Source organism: Anoplolepis gracilipes, chromosome 8, assembly GCF_047496725.1.
Source record: "Anoplolepis gracilipes chromosome 8, ASM4749672v1, whole genome shotgun sequence".
In the NCBI taxonomy this organism is placed as follows: domain Eukaryota; kingdom Metazoa; phylum Arthropoda; class Insecta; order Hymenoptera; family Formicidae; genus Anoplolepis; species Anoplolepis gracilipes.
In genome coordinates this window covers 3711845-3726371 of record NC_132977.1, presented here as the reverse complement: position 1 = coordinate 3726371, position 14527 = coordinate 3711845, and the positions used below count along the sequence as shown (strand labels likewise).

The 14527-nt window shown below is 37.4% G+C and overlaps 2 protein-coding genes across 2 annotated transcripts; both read right to left on the bottom strand.

Annotated features, from left to right (window-relative positions):
- Positions 1-326: 326 nt before the first annotated feature.
- On the bottom strand, positions 327-6781 carry Teh2 (tipE homolog 2 phospholipid transfer protein). Its single transcript, XM_072897412.1, has 4 exons — positions 6496-6781; positions 5711-5969; positions 5380-5547; positions 327-4549 (listed from the first exon to the last, which is right to left on the bottom strand). Exons 1-4 carry the CDS (start codon positions 6770-6772, stop codon positions 4504-4506), a joined length of 750 nt encoding a protein of 249 aa, XP_072753513.1. The 5' UTR covers positions 6773-6781; the 3' UTR covers positions 327-4503.
- Positions 6782-7725: 944 nt separating this feature from the next.
- Positions 7726-10459, bottom strand: Teh3 (tipE homolog 3 phospholipid transfer protein). The gene is made up of 2 exons (XM_072897411.1): positions 8735-10459; positions 7726-7867 (listed from the first exon to the last, which is right to left on the bottom strand). Exon 1 carries the CDS (start codon positions 10077-10079, stop codon positions 8745-8747), a length of 1335 nt encoding a protein of 444 aa, XP_072753512.1. The 5' UTR covers positions 10080-10459; the 3' UTR covers positions 7726-7867; positions 8735-8744.
- Between the last annotated feature and the right edge of the window lie 4068 nt (positions 10460-14527).

Here is a 14527-nt window from a genome sequence, read left to right as displayed (position 1 = left end):
GACCTTGAGCAAAAGGTCAAATGTCTTCGCTTAGTACTATGTAATCTTCGCATATTACATGTGAGGATTTTCCATGCAATGTCACAGTTCAGACTCGGTACGACTGAATTTTATTATTAAAATATTGTAGTTTATTGACAGATTACAAATTTAAAACTATTCTTTTAAACAAAATAAAATTTCGTTTCTTAAATAATTTTGTAATAATTTAAATAAAAGTATATATATATATAAGTTATTTATAGTCACATTTTTAGTCAAAATTTATACCTATAAATATATTACGAAAAGTGCTAAAAAATGATGAGGGGTGAAGGGAAAAAATATATAATACATATATGCATTATTAAAGCATAAAATATATTTTTCTGTTAAATTTAATTAATTCAATTTACTGACAGGTGAAATAAAAAATTATTTGAAGTACCTTTCGAAAAACGGCACCTCAAGGAAATGATTATGAATAGAAAAAAAAATCTTTTCTTAACAGAAAACGATATTTTTATATATTTTAAACGAAGTCGTACAATCTCTTATTTACAATAGTCCGTTTGTTTATCGCAGAACGAGCACGGTTTATATATACCGTATATATATATATGTATTATGTACAATATATATATATATATATTTATTTATGATACAATTATGCGTATGAAGCGATGAACGGTTTAAAAATTTTCGAGTAGAGAGAAAGGAAGCATCTCGAAGATTGATATATATATATTTCCTCATTCATATATTATAGATCTTTTTTTGCATATAAGGAAAAAGAGAGAGAGAGAGAGAGAGAGAGAGAGAGAGAGAGAGAGAGAAATAATGTCTCGGCATGATATAAATGTTCAACTGTAGTAAGTGCGAGTACTATTACAATAGTCAAATAACATTACGAGAGGACATATAATATATGTAAAGATAATATATTATCGTATAATGTTTGCATGCACGCGTGTTTCGAATCGATCAAACAGCGCTCGATCGGTTCGATCGTTACTTTCAGATCGAAATATAATAGCTAGATCGTGTATGGAAATAGAATTTGTAATATCTTGTTTCATTATTCAACTCGTGCTCTCGATTAAATTACTTGTCAGTTAAAATCACTTGAATAATTTTCACGCTACATTTTTCACCCTTGCATATAAATCTGAATATATTAGAATTTGTTTACCTATCTAAGGAGGGATCTTAAACAAATATTTGGCCCTTAAACCTTTCCATATATATATATAATTCACGATTAATAAACTTTCTTTATGATTATATCTTCCAGAATAGTGTTTTACAGATTAAACATATTATATTCGGAATACTTCAAAGCTATTATTCTTCTTTTTATATTTAAACAATTTTCAATTAATTTTTATATTTTTTATTTACAAGAAAACGGATCAAGAGTTTAATCCGAATACTGGAAGAGTAAGAGAATTTTAGAGATAGGTTCAAGTTCTTTATAGAACGAAATCTAATAAGTTTTCATTAAGAGCCATATCCGCTTGAGATCCCCAGTCTATATAATAATCTTCTCTCGCAATACTCTATCAAAATGCTGTCTCTACGACGATTGCAATCGGCTAGTCGAGCTAGCAAATTTAATTGGCACTAAAACCGATACGTGATGCGAGAGAGTTAGTTATTGGCTATACGCGAATCACCATTTCTAAGATTGTCCGCGTAAAGAGATTTCCTGATGTTTCGCTTGAAAGCTTGAATTTTAATATCACACAAGAGTTCTAATTCTAACCGAGGATGAAAATCTCGCGATGATACCTGATGGCAAAAACTAGATTGCGAATTTTTTTTGCGAAAAGCGGACATGAATTTGATTGATTTGCGCCGTCGTTTCGTTGATCGTGAGCATCTTTGAGCAAGAATTATCGCAAAAAGAGTGCATGACAAGACAAGCCGGGAGTCTTTCGATTTGTATTTCGATGCTCCAATGATGTTTCAAACGCGATATTTATCATTTAAAATCATCTGGTCTTTAATTTTGATTCCTTTTTAATCTCGTATCACACGTGATTCACATTTAACACTCTCATTTAAAAATTACCTAAATTCCAGTCCGACGATGAAAGAAAATTGAATCTCGGACGAAATTGCACTACGTTAAATAAAATCGATTGACTCGTAGACGATCAGTCATAACGGAAATTAGAATTAGCAAGCTTCAAGTGGGGAATGAGTGCCAAAACTCAGGGTCCACGGGAAGCTGCTACCTCGTGGCAGCAACTTCTAACGTCAAGGACACCTAGAGTAAGGCCGAGTAAGGATTCACAACCATACTAGATGTAAAGGGTTACGACACGCTTTCCATACGCTTAGAAACGAACGTTAAAACATTTAATTCGTGGCATTTTTTAAAATAATTAATTTTCAAAATGATTTAATTATCAAATTATTTAAATTTCACATTAATTCAATTATTTCATAATATTTATATTTAATTTTCAAAATAATTGCATAACTCAACTGACAAAGCTAAGAAATACATTTTAAAAAATATAAACTATTTAATACTGCAAATATTAGTTTCTCTGTTCCTTATAAATTGATAATCAATTCAATTATCTAATAATACTCATATTGTCTTATGCGCCTTTCACCCGAATCTCACTTTAGTAAAATTAACGTCATCAATCAAAAAATTAAAAATAACTTATTGTCTACATTAGATTATTTATCATTTTTAATTATTGCTGAATAATTTGCTGAGAATTCAATAGTGAATAATAATGTCGTTTCTAGCTTACGGAAGTTCGCGCTTCCTTGTAAACAATCAAATTAAAAGTTATTTTTTTGTATCTCTATATGCAACTATAAACTATGCGCACGATACATGCGTTCTCAAGTATTTTATGCATTAATTCGTGCGCGCGCGTATTCTCTCTTTCGTATATTTAATCTTATATATCTTTTCTCTAATTAGAATCCACGACGTGACTTGCGTCCGCATACAAAATTCGTAACAACTCTTATATCGATTTCGCGATTGTATTACGATCGGTAATATTCACAGACTTAACTTACGGTCTAGAGTCTTAACTTACGTTTCTTGGTGCGGAAGCGGATTTTGAAAGCGCATCTCGCGTCACTTGCTTCACACTTTTTCTCCGATGAAATATATTGACACATTGCTTATATCATTTCTCAATATCGATAATGGATATTCAGAATTATTTTCCTTTGAAAGAGTCTCTATAGAATCAGAACTTGTTTTTTCTGTTACTTGAAAGGATATATATAATTACGAGAAAATTTATTTTTTAATTTTTAAAATATATCTCATTTATTTTTATATCAGAGGATTAGAGAGTATCTCGTCTATTTAAAAAAAACAATCGCGTAAGAATAGAATAAAAACTTATTAATAATGCTAATGAAAAATTTAAGAAAGGAACAATTAAATAAGCAATTTGAAAACATGATAATAATTTAGTGCAGCGAGTAACGCGATTAGCTCGATCAGAGTCCACATTGGAGTCCGTTTCTTAGTGAATTGCGTCAAGTCGCAAGCTCGCACTGCTTCCATCGATATATTTCACGAAAGGGCAGCTTACGTGACTGTCAGTCGTAAATTCACGGCCATTGTAACTTAGTCTATATAAACCCGATGCTGCTGCTGTAAAAAACCTAAAATCTGTGCCATTTAAAAACTATCTTCTTGCTTGAATATCACGTAAATAGGAAGGCGCGCCTCTCTATCACGGTTAAGCTCGAAACACACGGAAGCCCGTCGTTGATTTCTACAAAATTTTAGAATATACAGCTACGTTGTTGAATAATTTAATAGGCATTAGCATTCGATATCGATGTTATCAATTGAATTATAATTTGCAACGTATAACGTAATGTTTCTTTTCATTAATGAATTATGGCACTGCCATGTGTTTCGAACTGATACCTCATTGAATACTGATAGATGATTGAAAAGTCATCGTGTGCTCTCACATCCACGGCCTACTTTACATCATAAATTTAAGGTCTACTAGTCGCTCGCGCGAGTCTTTACGAATGATGTTCTCCGATTTGTTACTTTGCTAATTTTTATTTATGTAAATCCGACGTCATCTTTATATCGAATAAGTGCGTACAACTAATCCTCAGTGCACAATTGTAATGTTGAGATAGAGAAAGAGAGAGAGAGAGAGAGAGAGAGAGAGAGAGAGAGAGAGAGAGAGAGAGAGAGAGAGAAAAAGAGAGAAATATTTTTATATCACTGACGTAAACCTAGACGCATGTTTCATTTATTGAAAGCATGATCCAGAGCAGATTTAAAGAACAAAGTAAGTCGGACGTAGTGTTAGAAGCATAGTTTCAAGTAAACTCGTAAGAAGCGTTAACAACGAGACACATTTGCTCGCTCTTCGCAAATCTTTTTCTTCTAAAAAAAACACTATTTCTCTCGATCTCTTAAATTTATAAAGTAAAGTACGCTGGAGCCATTCGGAGATCATTTCGTTGGCATCACTCCCGTGCCGGGGGGTGAGCCCTTGGTAGCAGTCAGTATTCCTCTTCGTCTTCCTCAAACTCGTCTTCTGCCAAGATGCTGTAAAAGCCAGAACGATATTACCAAAAGAACAATAAAAGTAACATAAGATACGGAAGCATTACTTTGACAATTGGAATCTTATAAATGTAAAAAATGTTCAAGTGTCAAAAATTAAAGAAAAGAATATTTGTGACATGTAATTAAAATGAATTATTCTTTTAAATTAATATAATTAATACAAAATAAATTATATAAAATAATAAATTAATATAAAAATTAATATAAATAAATAATATATAATAAAAAGGAAATATATAAAAAATAAATCATACAAAAATTAATATAAATAAATTAATATAAAATGAAAATATTCAAGATATTTATCCTTTTACATTTTTTTAGTTTACAATATTAAATTCGATCGCTCTAAAATTTAAAGAGGAAAATAATTCTGTGAAAATGGTATTACCAAAAGAGCAATAGAAGTAACATAAGATACGGAAGCATTACTTTGATAATTGAATCTTATAAATGTAAAAAATGTTCAAGTGTCAAAAATTAAAGAAAAAAAAAATATTTGTGACATATAATTAAAATGAATTATTCTTTTAAATTAATACAATGAACACGAAATAAATTATATAAAACAATAAATTAATATAAAAATTAATATTAATAAATAATATAAAAAGAAAATATATAAAAAATAAATCATACAAAAATTAATATAAATAAATTAATATAAAATAAAAATATTCAAGATTTTTGTTTTTTTACATTTTTTTAGTTTACAATATTAAATTCGATCGCTCTAAAATTTAAAGAGAAAAAAAATTCTGTGAAAAAATATTGCTGAATCAAATCGGGCACTGCGTACATACACTTACTCTTCCTTTCTAGCATACTTGTCGATTAGATTGCGACCCGGTCCGCCGCAGGTTTTGCCCATCGGCGGACAATACCAGTAGCATAACACACCTAGTGTCGCGGCGAAGAGCACGATGGGCACGATCAGGGCCAACACCAAGTGCCTGAGATTTTCATCCCACGAATATCTGCGGATATAAAAATAGGGTGTTATATACTTTATGTTAGTCGGAAATCGATATAAATGATAACTGCCGATTATATGCTTATTCAACGATCGTGAAGCTCGTTGAAAATGGTACCTCGACGAGTTTGAATCTCCTTCGCTATCTTTCGCTTTATCGATCGTACCTTGCAACAACTGTTTCTGGATGCGTTCTGCTGTAGTAGCAGGGAAATATCTTTCCCGTATTTTCGTAGGCGTATTTCTTCGCGAAAGCGGAACAGTTAACCGTGGGTGGGTAACCACAACCTTCCGTGTTGACGAAAAATTCAGTGTCGGCGACGTCCCAAGGCACCGAGCCTAACGGCTTTGCCACGAACTCCTCGTATGGGAGTCTGGTATAGTTGACCTTAATCTGATGACAACGAATCGCGGCACTGGTACAACCTACGGTGGCAATCGATGTTACATTTTGATATCAACGACTGTAAAAAATTGTTTAAGAATTTTAATAATTTTTGTCCGAATTTTTAGATCCAGTGTCTGAAAGTAATTTCAGATTGAGTGTCTTAATCATTCGAGTTATGTTGACTGAAACTTCAAAGTGTTTTTTTATACACTATCTGAATTTTTAAACGGTTTTCTGCACTTCTCAGAAAAAGATGACTCTGATGATGAAGACAGATTTGTCTGAAATTACCAGATCTCTTAAAATTTAGACAAAAATATGTTTGAATTCTTAAGCAGTTTTTTACTTCTGTAAAATATAACTGCAGACAAAGTATCTGAAGTTTTTTGCCCTGTCCGCATTTTCATACGTTCTTATGAACTTTCGAAAAAATGACTCTGATGAATTAAGACGGGTTGTCTGAAATTATTTTCAAACATCCAGATCTAAAAATTCAGACAAAAATGTGTCTGAATTCTTAGGCAATTTCTTAAGAGACAAGACTCCCCGAGGAAGAGAACTCACCTTCTCTGCAACTGGCCCACGAACAATTCTTCAGGCCCTCCGCATAAACGTGACTCGTGGTCATGCAAGCAACTGGGTGCGGCGAAAAATCCGCCAGTATGGTGGATATCGCCGGCTCGACGACGAACGGTATCAGAAACAGGAAGGCGAAGACCGCGAGGATAGCCGTGGTGCCCATACAGACGGAGGTGTAAAACTTGGCCTTCTCGAGCATGGCGCCAATCTTGGATTCCTCCACCTGGACGCCCATTATCACCGTCGATTCGTCGGACTCCATGGCTGCGGCTTTTATGGGCCACGTGCGGGCCCTACTCGTGACACTTGAAAATACCCGGAAGATGCGGACAGCGACCACGATTCACGTGGCCGATCGAAAACGCGTGTGAGAAACGTGCTTTTTATAGTCTTACCGCATCTTAACTCGCATCGTGAGATTTTCTTTTATCCAGCGATAGTGGAAGTAATTTTCTTTGACTCTTTGAAATAACGAAGAGGAATTAAATATTATATTTTGCAACACGGCTAATTAATCTGTGATGATTGAAAATAATGGTTTGACACAAAATATTCGAGATTGAACGAGATATGTAAAGTCTGATAGAGTATGGTAATCAAATAACGATTAATCAGAATTGAAATCAAGTTTGTTTAATTCGAGTAAAGTAGGTACTTATAAAAATTGCGTCGACTTGAAAAATTCTAAGCTTTGAATATAATGGTTCTTGATATGAAGAAGATCTTCGAGCTTATGTAGGCCGTCGATTGTTTGCACCAATGTTACTGGATCGCTTGTATATCTATTCGTGTACTTCTAATGTTTACGATGAATTAAATAATTAATGAAGCAAGTTAGCGAGAGCTCGTCTCGAGTCGATCATCCATCGGCAAAGGCGCGTTTCTTGGATGTTAGTATTACTCTTGACTACTAGTCACGGCAAATCAATCAGAAAAGGGGAACTCTTAAAAGACTACAAACGTGTCGTGTGTAAAAGATGCCAAACTCGAGTGTGAATCTCCTTGTCTCTTGTAGCAATTATGTCCCTTTCGACGAGAGAATCGTGCCGAATTGTTCGATGTCACCTCTTCATGTCACATAAGCATGCATGTGCGTTCTTCCAAATATTTGGTGCAGGCAGTGCGAGTAGATAAATTCTTCTTGACCTTGGTATTTTATTTTTTGTTCGTTACCCGTTCCTCCTCCCTTCTTTTCTTGATATCTTTGCAGGAATGTGCACGTGCGGCTTTTTTGTTTTATTAAATTGCAAGATGAGAATTTTTTGATCACGCGTTCCCCCCCTCCCCACACCTCAATAATGCCCGCGCAGGGAGAATATCGACTGACGAGCCGGACTCTCCTCCAGGAGGGGAATGCCTGTTAACACAACATTAAGAAATATATATGCATTGCAATATATTGCAATAAAAATGACCGTAATTGTCTACCGGAGGAACTGTTTTACAGATTTCTCTTCCCGATTTTAATGAACTTTGGATTTTGTAGAATAGCACAAAATTGAAGGAAAACTCTTTACATCTGTTCTAAATGCAATAAATAATAATAATATGTCAATTTAAAAATAATTTACGAGCAAAATTTCAATCCAGATTCGAAATACATCTTTATATTTATGGATTATGTTGTTAACATCATAAGATTTTTATTCAACATTTGTTTTTATTTATTTATCTATTGATTTATATTAAAATTGAATATGAGTAAGAATTAAAGAGAAAAATACGTGGCTCTTATTTTGAAATATTCTACAAAATCATCCAAAGCTCTTTACATATTTCCTTAAGATCAAAAGATTAAAGAAAAGATTTTATAATAATGCATTGGAAAAAAAGAAAAATTCAACGTACTTATTCTTTAGTCTAGAATTTATATTTTATTAAAATTACATTATCTCTTTATATCATGCCATGCTTATATAAATATAAATATATACGATTTAGATATACAAACTAATTGTAAGAGAAATTGCTACACACAATGACAAAGCTTATTAATTATAATATAAAAGTGATTATCGTAAACGATCTTGTACTTTGAAATTTCGAATGAGAGGCACGATTTTACAATTAATTAGATCGACTGATCCGCTTGATCTGATTGTGAGTTACAAGAAATCTTAATCTCTTAAACTTCTTCTAATTTGGAGGGATCAAAAATGTAATCAGCTATATAATCATGCCTTGAGACCGCGACCATTTTCTGCCGAACTGAAATGTTTCTTACGTGACGGATCTCAGAGCGCCATAACAGAATCTCCTCCGCCAGCATCCCCTAAGTTACCCGACGCGCTCCTCTCTATCGAGACCAGCGTGCCGGGCTTGCCCTTGAACCTCATTTTAGCGTCGTCCCCGACGACGACTGTCCTCTGACAGAAGATCAGAGTCAGACAGCTGACAACAAACAGGACACTCGGCAGAATTAGGGCGATCAGAAACTCTTTATAGGTCGTTTCGAGATCGAAGCGAGACACGACTACACCTGTGTTGTCCTCTGCATAGTAACATGGGAATCTGGCGCGAGCGTTATGATCGGATCCGTCCTTGCCGTATCTGTGAAGAAACTCCTTGCATTCGTCCCGAAGCGTGTTGACGCATCCCTCGAGATTGATGAGCAATCGACTCTCGTTGGCGATGATCAGGGTGTGCTCGGGTGGCGCGACTTGCTTGTCAAGTGGTTTCGTGGCGTATATAAATAGATAGGATAGGTACGTGAAGTTGGTCAGGTCGGTCAGCAGATCCTTTTCCAACACGGAACCGTTGATGCAATCAACCGCCTCCACGCCCAGCGTGGAATTGAAGATCCCGTAACAGGACGCCATCATGACGTCACCGCGATCCTCGTGCCAGATCTCTCGATTGGTCTCCACGTCTATCGCTCGCTCGCACTGGCTCAAGTACACTTTGTCCCCGCTCATGAGAATCATATTCTTGTTTCTGGTCGGGATGTCGACGCATCTGCGGTCACAATTGTACGGAGTGCGTATGCGCTCGCAGGTACCGCGGTTACAGTTGAACAGACCGTCTATGTCGATGCAGGTGATCTTCCCGCGACGACCGGAACACTTGAGCGGTGGATCCGTGTCGTGGAACATACACTCGAAGGCGTCGGTAATGTTGATGCAGGTGCCCGCGGAGCAGTTGAAGGTGCCGGTGAGATTCCGACACTCGTCGGCGATGCACTTGGAACGCTTCGCGTTCTCCTGGTCGATGCCGTAGCACGTTTTGTTCGTCGTGTTCGTACAGTTCGCTAATAAAATCGTCGAGCCGTTCCTGCGTAGATTCACGTGGATCTGCGCGCACGGCCCGGACGTCTTGGACAGGCACCACTCGCCGCAGCTACCCCAGTCGCAATTGTCGGCGTTCACCGCGCGAATTGTCGTACACATCGCGGGCACCTCGCTGATGCCCGACGCGGAGGCCCGTCCCCATGGCATGTAGATCGCGACTGTGAGGTACACCAATGCGACTGAGGACAGCACCATCGTCATCTGACAGATGCATATCGTGCCGCAAATCCGGCCATCCTGCGGCGGAATCACCAGGTTCTCCACTGGAACTGGTTTCGGCATCCTGGTTGGATTGATCGCTCGATCGGTCACCAATCGATCGTCTCTCTCTTTCTTTCTCTCTACACGCGATCGTTCATTTTATACGAATGTATGACTGATGTATTGCGTCGAATAAAGACGCTATTTACATTCGCTCCTGGATTCAAATAAAGTCGACGATGATTTAACAACAGTTTATAAATCAGCCGATGATTCTTGCTATTTTGCATCAGCATTCGTAAAGATGGTGCTTTGTTCTCGAGTTCTCTAACATTCTGATAAGATACGTCGAATAAAAATCTTTAAATCAAGTCATATATTTGTTACATAAGTCGGAAGCTCTTATCGCGTGCGATAAGGCCTGCCACGCGTGTGTTTCTGGACGGAGAATGAAATTACCTTAAAAAGAGATAGCTTCGTCAATCGGGGCGGATCTCTCAGAGAATTCTCAATCGCCAAGAGTCGTGATCTTGATTGTATTTCTTCCCCGCACTGCTTGTTTACATCTTGCGGAATTTAATGCGTATAAAATTCACGTCGCCGCGACATCCCGTTAGATTACATCGCAAGCTCGACGACGCGGCACAGCCAAGTTAAGGCTGACAAGTACATTAGTTATAGCACTTAGCACTGATCTTTGGGTTTCTCGCGGAGCTTATCGAAGCCCACTTTACGTAGAAACGCGAGCGCACGTTTGCATCATCGGATCCATTCACTTCGTCAGAAGTTTCCACGCAAGGGAAGTCTCTTCTTTTTACCGCAGGACGAGTCCACCACCCGCGCGCATATTCCGTCCTGGTCCTCGTGCGATGTGGAACCTTTCACGAAGACGTGCGATCGATCCGCGTAGCCGCGCGACTGCGCGTAGACAAACTGCAACGTGCGCTGACGCTTACCGCAGTTGACGTCATTATATATGTCGCGAAGACGTCTAAAGAGAAGGATGATGATGCGGAATGATCTTCAGAGATAGACCCTTGCGGCTACAATTTTTTTCAAATTTTTGCGACGACGTGAATTCACAATTCGAGATCAACTCACATCCATCATTTTCTTTAATACTCGTAAAAAGTCACTTCAAAGCTTACTCCAAGCAAATTGTAATTTTTAGGAATTTTTACTCCGAATTAAACTTCTGAATTAAATATTGAATCAGTGTAATCGTGGTTTTTTTCTGAAGAAAGTTTTTGACGTAATCAGGTATCACGATGAAATCGTGAAGAAACTATAGCAAAATATAAAGTAGGCTAAAGCGAAATGTAATAATTTCCAGTTGCCTGATGTGAAATTAGGTGTATATGCATTGCGGATGATGGCCTATGCAAAGTTTCTCAACTAGGTCGACAACCATCCACGTTTCATGCGCTCGATTAAAATGATCGACAAAAAAATAACAGCGTAACTTTTTTATCCTTCATGTTTCCAATTGCAATCTGCCGGAAGGCAGCTGTGAGTCATACGAGATTTATTAGGGATATTTATGATATACGTAGATCAATTCTGAGAACAATTTCCGACCGACATTTAGAGACAACTGGTGTGTCAGTCGTAAAATTTTTATAATCTATATATCTTTTCTAATATATCAAAGTATACTTTCTCCAAGAATCCTATAAAACTTTTTACAACCCCCGCAAAACATAAATATACAATCTCCTCTTGACTTTTCTATATTGTTTTCATTATAATGATTTTTTCAATAAGCAAGATCTATATCTGATGATTACAAAAAAAAAAAAAAAAAAAAAAAATATTTTCTCTTTCAAGAATAAAGCAACCACGTCTCTCTTTATTTCGCTACGCAAAATAAGCTGGTATCGCGATATCGTGACACAGTTTCGCCGACGACCTTCGCGACATGTGAAGTTTGACTGGAAAGAGAACGAAGGAACCTGGCCTGAGAAAGTGCGAGCGAATAGAAATAAGGGGGTTCGCATGTAACGCAACATAATTTTATCGAGCGCTTTTAAGCTCTCAGACGGTGCGGCGCCTCAGTTTTATGCGGTTTTCCACAAACGCGCGTCCATCTCTTGCCTATCGTTTACCGCATCGGGGCACGCAAGTCGAATCTAGCGCGCATATCAACATCAATATTTCATATCGATCAGCATGGAAATATATAGGTACCGGCGATTCTCTGCAGTAACTTACTTATCTCTTCGTGTTGTGATACAAGGTAAATCTATATCCGTCTATATAAGTAGTCTGCAATTAAGTTAGAATAGATGGAAGCGAAGAAAAACGGAGGGATAAATAACGACTAAAGTCTCATAAATTTTCGTACATTAAGGTTAATTAATTTGATATATATATATATATATATATATATATAGGTCTTTTTTTTTTTTTTTTTTTTTTAGGAAAAATATTAGTATCGTTGACAAGCTGAACTATCGCAAGATCTGCGTTGTCTTTATAGTAATCTACGAGTGTAATAATATACGTGATTGTAGATATGTAACATGGAAACGTGCGCATCAATGTTATTATGCGGTATAATTATGTGATTCGATCGAATCCTAAATGAGGTCGGCTGGAATAGAGTTTGTCGCGCGACTCACCTGAGAATCGATCACCTGGTTTTAAATTATTCAGCGCAAAGACCTTTCGTCCGCAACTACAGACGTATTTCCGTACGTATTCTCAATTTACCGGTGGACCAGCGTCACCTTTATCGCTCGATAATAATCCACTTATCGGTTTTTTTTTTTTACAGGATACGTTTTACATCTAGTTACGAAGGCTATAGATATCTACTATCTATTTCCAGCTAGCGCCACAACTTTGTACGAAATAATTTATTTAACATTTTCAACTACGCTACGAATGAAATAAATAAAATATAATTAGAGAAAATGATAGAAAATATTAAATATAATATATTATAATTGTAGAATAAAATATAGAAATGTTATAATTAAATCACTGTATACACTAAAGATAATATCAATTTTTTTCTTTCTCTTAAATAGATCTTGTGGGAATTGTATTATAAATACTGCTACTATTCAATGAACATTGTATATCCATCAAGGAGAAAACAGAAATAAAATGAATGTATCTAGTTTTTGTTTAATCAAACAGACGGAAGCATGATTGACACGTGCTCTAGAACGATCGATCGCACGATTATATGAAAACACGCTTTTACGCTAGATTTACTGCCCTGACTACACACTTGGATTAACTTCACTTTTATAATTTATAACAATTCCATAACGTAAGAAAGAAAAACCCTTTACTGAAAGATTTTGTTGCCCAGAGATGTAATTAATACATGAATTAAATCCAGGACTTTATGACTGCAGTTTCCATCCGATGATGGTATTATTTTCAACTGGCGTTAAATTTTAATTGGAAAGATTTAGAAAAACGTTTAAGTATAAAACGTATGGAAAAACTCATGAGGTTTCTCCACGCGTCATTTACATTATTTCCTTCTCGACACAGGACACTCTCTTGAAATGATTTTTGTCGACATTAAAATAATTCGATGGCCCACTAAGTCGATCACTGGAACTATCTTGCGAAATATGCAAAGGAATTTGTTGCTTTCCTGCATTTCTCATTGATTAAGCCGGCGATGTCGTCACGGACACGCGGGCGTCAAGCACTTGAATGACAAGCACGCGTTCAAATAAAAACAGCACTCGACCGCGTCGCAGAGACTTGTGTGTGTGCGAGGGGAGGGGGGGATAGTTTCTTGTCAAGACAACCACCTGTCAAGCACCTGTCACACACGTTGTTTACGCGTGTTTCAAGTCGCGAGCGCGAATCCGCCACCGCTCGCGTCGAGGGGATGTCACCCCCGCTCGGGGTCCGCGCTTTTCCTTGAAATATCCGCGAGCGGAAAACGCGCGCGGACGATCGTTGGAGAGTTGCGTCTAAGTCCTTCGATCTGTGTACTTACGCAATGGCAGAGGACGACTCGCCGGTCCTTCGCGAACCGTAGAAAATCGCGCTTCCCGCAGTCCTTTGCCTGGCCTGCCGAGGGGGAAACAAATATGGCGGCGTGTACGACAGCACTGGAGCTGCAACGGCTCCACCTCGTTGCCGTATTGTATCATAAAATCAATATCACCGCGTTGCTACCAACACCACGCGTTTCGTCATCGCGGGCCAGTCATTTAGATCAGATTCCGCGCCGCCCACGCACGTCAATCCAGAGACACTTCATTGTCGATGATTGTCGGAGTAAAACTAATGACCCGAATGACAGTCGAGATATCTCGGCTTCAATCATCGAGCCGATGGTCGTTTAATGCAGAGACGCCACGAATAAATTCGCCCGCGCGTTCCGTTTCGGGTCCTTTTGATCGTTGGCGGATCTCCACGTCAAAGGAAACTACGAGATCCTCTCCCCGTTGACGTCACGAAGAGTGACCTGGGGAAGAAAGAAACTCGAGAAAGATCGATTGCTGACGCGCCGAACCAATTAGAGATTTGCAGAGACTGGTTACTCATGCGAG